Source organism: Pistacia vera, unplaced genomic scaffold, assembly GCF_008641045.1.
Source record: "Pistacia vera cultivar Batoury unplaced genomic scaffold, PisVer_v2 Contig1002, whole genome shotgun sequence".
Taxonomy (NCBI): domain Eukaryota; kingdom Viridiplantae; phylum Streptophyta; class Magnoliopsida; order Sapindales; family Anacardiaceae; genus Pistacia; species Pistacia vera.
The window spans coordinates 445,403-452,495 of record NW_022195031.1 but is presented as its reverse complement, the minus strand read 5'-3'; the positions used below and the strand labels follow the sequence as shown (position 1 = coordinate 452,495).

Here is a 7,093-nt window from a genome sequence, read left to right as displayed (position 1 = left end):
AGATTACTTTTCCACCTTTAATTGTACCATTTGCAGCCTCCTTGGTTCGCTATTACAGTTAGTTTGTTAGGCTACTCATATGGGTGGTTATAATAATTTATATTTGGCTTTGCAATATTTTCTTAGATTTATTGTTAATACATAAAAAAATTGTAAACTTTTTTTTTTTGCTTAAATAGGAAATGTTAATTTCAATATAATAATTGACAAATTGACATTTATTTTATTTTTTAAAAACGTTTATTATTAAATAATTCCACTATGAGCAGGACCCATTGCCTACAAGCAACAAACATAACCAAAATAGAGAATAAATTGTTGAATTTCCATATTTACCCTCCCGTGCGAGCCAAAATAACTTTCTCGTTTCTATCATGCCCCCAGCCTCAGCCTCAGCCGTCATCGACGACCGCTCCCTAACTCTTCGTCTCTGACAATTCCTTCCCCGAGCGAACCAAAAGCCTCCGATCCCCCGACAAATGCTGGTTGGCTGAACAAAAAAATCCTACAGAAGGTAAAGGAAAGGAAAATCATGAGGTCTTCTTCGGAGAGAATCAACATCGCGGCTAGTGCGCAGAGACTCGATGTCGATAACCGTATCGCCATAAGATACTACTACCGGATCGCCGATAATATCCTTAAACAGGTCTCTGTTACTTTAGCTTGGTTTAATTCTTGTTGAGCTGAATTGTTCGTTCTATTTGGTGAATTTTATCGCGTTATGTTTTGAATTGTGAAGTTTTAGGTTTCTTATGTAGTAAACTGTGATTGAATTTTCATTTTTTTGGTTCACTTGTATAATAAGATTTATGTTAACTTGATTATTCTGAGCAGTTGTTTCATTTGGTTAGATTAATTTGGTTAATTTATTATGAGGTAGGGTTAGAGTTTGATCCACTTGATAGTTAGACTGCATATTTAATAATTTTTGTTGGTGAAATTATCAGTTGTTGGTTTAAAAGAAAAGGTTTGGTGCTTGTTCAAGCAAGTTTCTTGGCCGAAGTTTGCTGCTAAATTCTATCAAAAATGTAATTGATATATGAAGAACTTGGATTTTTTAGTTATTATGCATATTAAAGGTGAAGTGATGCTTCATTTTCCCAGTTATACAATTGGCTTATTGTGCTTTTGTTAACGGTTTTGTATAAATGTTTTGTTGTTCCTTAAATTTGTGTGCCTCTGCTACTCTGCTGTCTTTAATGATCTTTCTTCTTCTAATATACCAATGACATTGTAGGCTGACATCTTCCGAGCAGAAAAGAATATTATTGATTTGTATGTAATGCTTCTACGGTTTTCAAGGTAAGGAAGAAGAGAAAGGACTATTATATATTTCCCTTTCCTAGGTTACAGGAATAGTAGTAGTTTATAATTTATTTCTCATTTCTTTAAAGATTGTTACTGAATCAACTTGGGTGTATATTGCATCAGTTTGGTGTCAGAGACCATTCCATGCCATCGAGATTATGGAGCGTCTTTACAAAGTAAAAAAGTTTATTTGAAAAAGGTACTTTTCTTTCTGTTATGTTTTTTGTTTTTAAATATATTATTTACGAGAAATCCATAGTTATGGGTTAAGGTTTTGGGTGCTATTTGATTCTTCTTGCAGAAATTATTGAGTGCAGTGACTGAATTAGAGGAGTTGCAGCCAGCTGTGCAGCAGAAGATCAATGAATTAAACAGAAAGCATACATATCAAACTAATGGCTGGGGCAATGTTGCTCAAAATGATTCACTAGAGTGGCCTTCTGTCAAAAAGCAGACTTTGACTAACTATAATGTAACAAAGGTATGATATTGCTCAATTATCCTGGTAAAAAAGGGTTCAGTATATTTGTAGAAGCTCCTAGTTCATTATATTTCTTGGTTCTCTGATTGATTAATTTCTTGGTGACAATTTGGTATTTAGTCGGTAGCATTTTCACTTCTAATAGCTTCTTAGAATTAGGTCCACCCTTTCTCTTCCAGTTGTCACTCCCATAATACATTTAATGTGAAGAAATGATAGTTCCATGTATATACTATTCTACGAATGACAGGCATTGAGACCACCTGCTCGAGAATTCACGTATCAAGGTTCAAGGACTCAACAACTTTCTTATGCCAGGCCAGTGGATGAGCAGTTTCGTAGAATGTAAGTGCTCTAATACTTTCAAGGTTCTTAAGTTGTTCCTCAGAGGTTAATGCCTTCTAGATTATAATGATAAAAGTAGGATAATGGTTGCTTTATATTTTTCTTCTATTTACTGTGGAATGTTGTTGTTTTAAAGTATTTTTGTGAATGTTCTATTTAGAGGCATATCATTAGAATAATGCAAATTTATTGGTAGACGAGCAGCATGCAGTTCAAGTTAGTCATTGCAATAAATTTTTTTATTGACATAACAACGCATAGAAAAGGAATATTAATGATATATGTATGTATGTATCTATTTATGTCTTTATGGATGTTTAAGATAGTGAAACAAGTTTTCTAGCTGAGAAAACGTGAAAATATTTTTTAGAATACAAAACTATTTTGGAAATAGGAAACAGACATGCTCTTATGTTGCACACAATTTTGTGAAAATGATGCCAGTCTTAGAAGCCCATGTGGGAGTTATGGACATTTGGCAATTATTAAAATGGATGTTTAGGTTTTCAGCCACTGTTATATGTTGGTTTCTTGATACTGAGTTACAGTTCCTGGATAGACATGACCATGAAGAAGAGCATTGATTCTGAATTATACATGTCATTAGTTGGCATCTTTGTTAAGCCTTTCCTTGTTTGCTTGTTGTAGGTCTCTAAATTTCCCTCGTCCAACGGCAGAAACCCTATCTAGACATTCTATTTTGGGCCCAAATGGTCTCCATGGCCGGTGGCAGCCACCAAAGAGCAATAAATTGGTATGATGGTTTAGCTTATTTTATTTTTCATGAAGTAATGATGCTGACCTTTGAGTTTTATTTTTTATCCTCTTTACGGCTGTAGGTCAAGTATCCAATCAACATAGACCTGACTCCAGTGGAATTCCCCAGGTTAGACTCCTTGTTAAGTTGTTGGAAATACTTTGTTTTTGTGCCTTGCTCGTGCAGCTCAAGATAGAATTTAATCTGGGAAGTCAATTAAAATGGTTTTCTCATGTCGGTCTGTGATTATATGTTGAGGACTTGAATTGTTTGAATTCTGGATCCACAAGGGTTCCTTGCCCTAAGATATTGTTATTATTTTTTCATTTTCTTTTTGCTTTATCTTTTGACACATTAATGTTTTGAATTAATTTCAAATGGTGGTTTTATGGGAAAGCAGCCTTCAGCAGCCTGTAGAAAGTGGAATCACAACAAAAACAGACAGTAGCAATGTTGCACCTGAAAAATCAAGTTTGGAGTCAATTACTATTCCAACTGATGAAATTGAGAAGCGTCCGGCTGAGGAACCTTGCTCCATGATTTCCTTTGAAACAGTTGAAACTCCTGTTTCTACAGTTGAAATCCCTGTTTCTACAGATATTATTAAACAACCTTCTCCTCCACCTGTACTTGCAGAAGTACAAGATTTGATTGCTGCAATGTCTCCACAAGTTACTGAGGCAGAATGCCGGAATGAGAATTTAATGTCCGATGGATTTGATCGAACTGAGCCCCTGCAGTTGCACATTGTAAGAGTTTTGAGAAAAAATATCTCTCAGAAATTATATATATATATTATTAGTTTCATTTGCATTTAACTGTTTTGTTGTGAATAATGTTGTGAGGCACTATCTTTCTAGTGATTCATGGTTTTAATGCATTATCATGTAATTTATTCTTAGGCGGTTCTAGTATCATCTTAAACTGTGAGGTGAGATGATCCTTTGTCCTGACAATCATTTTCCTTTGCAGTCAACCACATTGATGGATAACTTCATGAAGCTGGCAAAGTCAAATACTGAAAAAAATTTAGAAACTTGTGGTGTCCTTGCAGGTTCACTTGTAAGTGTTGTTGGTTTAAGACTACTGAAGTCAAATCTTAAAAGTGTTAATACTAATATGGGTAGCAATCTTTCTGTTCTGCAGAAAAACAGAAAATTCTATGTTACTGCTCTCATTATTCCAAAGCAGGAATCAACATCAGATTCAGTATGTCAATTTCTTTATGGGCAAAGTTTTCATTTCTCTTTCATTGGTTGCATTCTAATTATGCTTGCTTTAAATTTGTACCACATGAAACAGTGTCAGACCACAAATGAAGAAGAAATATTTGAAGTGCAGGATAAACAATCTCTTTTTCCACTTGGGTGGATTCATGTAAGTATTTTTGCTGTGATTTTTTTCATGTTAAATCCTGTATTTAGTGGATTGCTTGTTCATAAATGTTGTAGATTTCTTATAGAATTCTAATCAAATTTTTGTTTCTTATAAATAATGTTGACTTATCAATAATCACTGATCAAAATATTACTTGTCAATCTTTTGCTTGTATATGAACTGAATTGAACTAATTTTAAGCTTCATGCCACTTATATCTATAAGAAACATGTTAATTGGTTAGGAGAATTTTAAGTCTTATTCCATTACTATGAGGCTTGCAATAATGTGTTCTTGTTATATCTCCCACTCTTTCTTGTACATCACTTTTTTTTTTAACTGATTTTTGATTTTTTCTTGCTAATGATCGACAACTCACATCTATTTGATATCACCTTGCAAAGTTCTGTACAAATCTAATGATTAAATCAATTGTCCATATCAACCACCATCACACGTTGTGATCCTTGTTTCACACCTTTTTCTTGTCTTTACCTGCCTAGATCTTCATTCTCTTATTTTGATGGAATTTTAATTGTCGACTCTGGTGTTTTTAAGTTAATAAGCTTAAAGAGAAGTGTGACATTCTACTTAAATTTTGTGATTCACTAGTTTTCCACTCTTTCTTTTAAGATGGTATTGATTTATTTGACCCTTTTGAGTGATAAGTGATAATCAGCTTGGGATTGAGATTTCTTTTATATATCTGTAAAACAAATGTGATCACTGTGGAGGAATTTTGAATTGCCATGAAAGACTTGTGCTTTCTTTCTATTGCATGTATGTATGTTCGGATTTTACATGGCAGTAACCCAATGCTAAACCTTATCGTATATGAATGAACTTATATCTTTATTCTGTCAATAGAGAAACAAAGTGTAAAGAGAAAATGATATAAAGAAGGATTTTTTTTTTTTTTGTGAAAACTGATTTCTCTTAAAGAGAGTCATATACAGATGAATGTCAAGTGGGGATTGTTTCTGCATAGATCTGTTCCTCTCATGTAACTGATAATTATCCAAGTATGGTTACATGTGGTTCAATGCATAGATTTGTGATGTTTGAAGGAGCTTATATATTATGTAATCTTTGTGCTGATTAATTATTATTTACCATGCAATTTCAGACGCATCCTACACAGTCTTGTTTTATGTCTTCGATTGATGTTCACACCCATTACTCATATCAGGTATGTGCCTCATCCTGTTATTGTGAAAATTATGTGCTTCTTTACTTTGGGTTCATGATTAGTTTACAATTAATGCTTTTTGTCAGTTGAGTGGCTATATTATTTTATACTTTCTTATTTTCATTTATTCTTGCTATGATTCCTATTTTTACGTTAATTAGTTATAACTATGCCTCTTTTTTTTCTCAGATTATGCTGCCGGAATCTGTTGCTATTGTTATGGCACCCAGAGATAGTACAAAGTAGGAATAATTCTGAGAATGAAGTTTTCAGTTTTTGCTGTCATTTATTGTTGGATGACTTAATTTTTTTAATCCAAATCTGCAGAAAGCATGGAATTTTTCGGTTGACAACGCCAGGCGGCATGTCAGTAATAAGACAGTGTCAACAACGTGGCTTTCATCATCACGATCCACCTACTGATGGTGGACCCATTTACAAATCCTGTACAGATGTATATATGAATTCCAATCTAAAATTTGACATCATTGATCTTCGGTGATTACAGTCTTGCCATATGGACAGGTAATTTTTTTGCAATGCAATTATTTATTAATCATTGCTATACAATTAGTTTTGTGTTTACCTACCATTAGAATCAGCCCCTAAAATGCAAGACTACTTGTTTGTATTATTCTCTGGTCACTGTATATTCTATGCACTATTTCTTAAAACCACTTTGGTCATGACTTGGGACGGCTACCTGCATCTTGATGGAGTTTGGGAGTCGTATTTTTGTCATTCGTCGGTGTAACGGACGAGACTATTCCTATGTTCTAAATAATTCCAGATTATAATATTTTCAACAAACCCGTTATTTCGTGTCAAGGCATTGTAATTATCAATATATTGATGCTGTTGTTGGTGGATCCCCTTATTAATGGCATGATATTTAAAAATATGGGGTGATTAGAGCTCTATTTAGCTGTCATTTATATGCCGATGGTGTTTTCGAGTTCTTTCTCTATTGGGCAGATATCTCGTCAAATCAATGGTTTCTGAACTTTGTAAGCACAGGTATTAAGGATCAAGAAATTCTGTTTCTTTTTCCTGGTATGATAAAATTTGATACTTTCTTGATGTTTTTTTTTTTTTTTTTGCTTCAATAGATATAAAAGTTTAATTAATTGTCGATATATAAATTATGATCTCACATGAATAATGATATACATGAGATCATCAAATATCAAGTTTAGATTTTTTTTTTTTTTAAAAAAAAAGTCTACAATTCTTTCGTGTATTGCTCAAGTATTAACTCAATATGAAGAAAGTCTAGTTTAGAAAGTAGAAGCCGAACATGGAGAAATCATGAACGGATCAATTGCTTATCTCATCTTCCAAATAAGAGACAAACCCATCTAATCCTACATGAATGGGCTTTTGATTTTTCAAGGTGATGATAATGGGAGTGACGTTGAGAGTAGCTGTGTTTTTGTCATGTGGGGTTTGGTCAATAAGTAAGACTGAGTCAGAAAGAGTAGAGAAATACTAGTGTAATGATGAGACAGAATGAAACGAGAAGCAGTCTGAGTCTGCAACTCTACCTACTACTATCTGAATTTTTAATTTTACTTAATAGAAGATAGCGTGTGTGGTAGAAGCAACATCAACAAGAGACGGGGGCGCCCCTTGTTTT

At 33.6% G+C, this 7,093-nt stretch overlaps 1 protein-coding gene across 1 annotated transcript; it reads left to right on the top strand.

Annotated features, from left to right (window-relative positions):
- The first annotated feature begins 368 nt into the window (after window positions 1–368).
- Window positions 369–6,539, top strand: LOC116136064 (AMSH-like ubiquitin thioesterase 1). Its single transcript, XM_031421808.1, has 14 exons — window positions 369–646; window positions 1,238–1,302; window positions 1,432–1,507; window positions 1,610–1,789; window positions 2,040–2,134; window positions 2,783–2,888; window positions 2,974–3,020; window positions 3,292–3,640; window positions 3,864–3,953; window positions 4,038–4,100; window positions 4,194–4,268; window positions 5,395–5,457; window positions 5,647–5,699; window positions 5,785–6,539. Exons 1-14 carry the CDS (start codon window positions 533–535, stop codon window positions 5,957–5,959), a joined length of 1,551 nt encoding a protein of 516 aa, XP_031277668.1. The 5' UTR covers window positions 369–532; the 3' UTR covers window positions 5,960–6,539.
- Window positions 6,540–7,093: the final 554 nt, after the last annotated feature.

What these genes read in the sequence shown, in the direction of transcription:
- LOC116136064 (XM_031421808.1), top strand. Translation starts at nt 533, where the DNA reads ATGAGGTCTTCTTCGGAGAGAATCAACATCGCGGCTAGTGCGCAGAGA. An exon ending in CCGATAATATCCTTAAACAG is followed by an intron (nt 647 to 1,237) that starts GTCTCTGTTACT and finishes ATGACATTGTAG; the next exon opens with GCTGACATCTTCCGAGCAGA. An exon ending in AGCCCCTGCAGTTGCACATT is followed by an intron (nt 3,641 to 3,863) that starts GTAAGAGTTTTG and finishes TTTCCTTTGCAG; the next exon opens with TCAACCACATTGATGGATAA.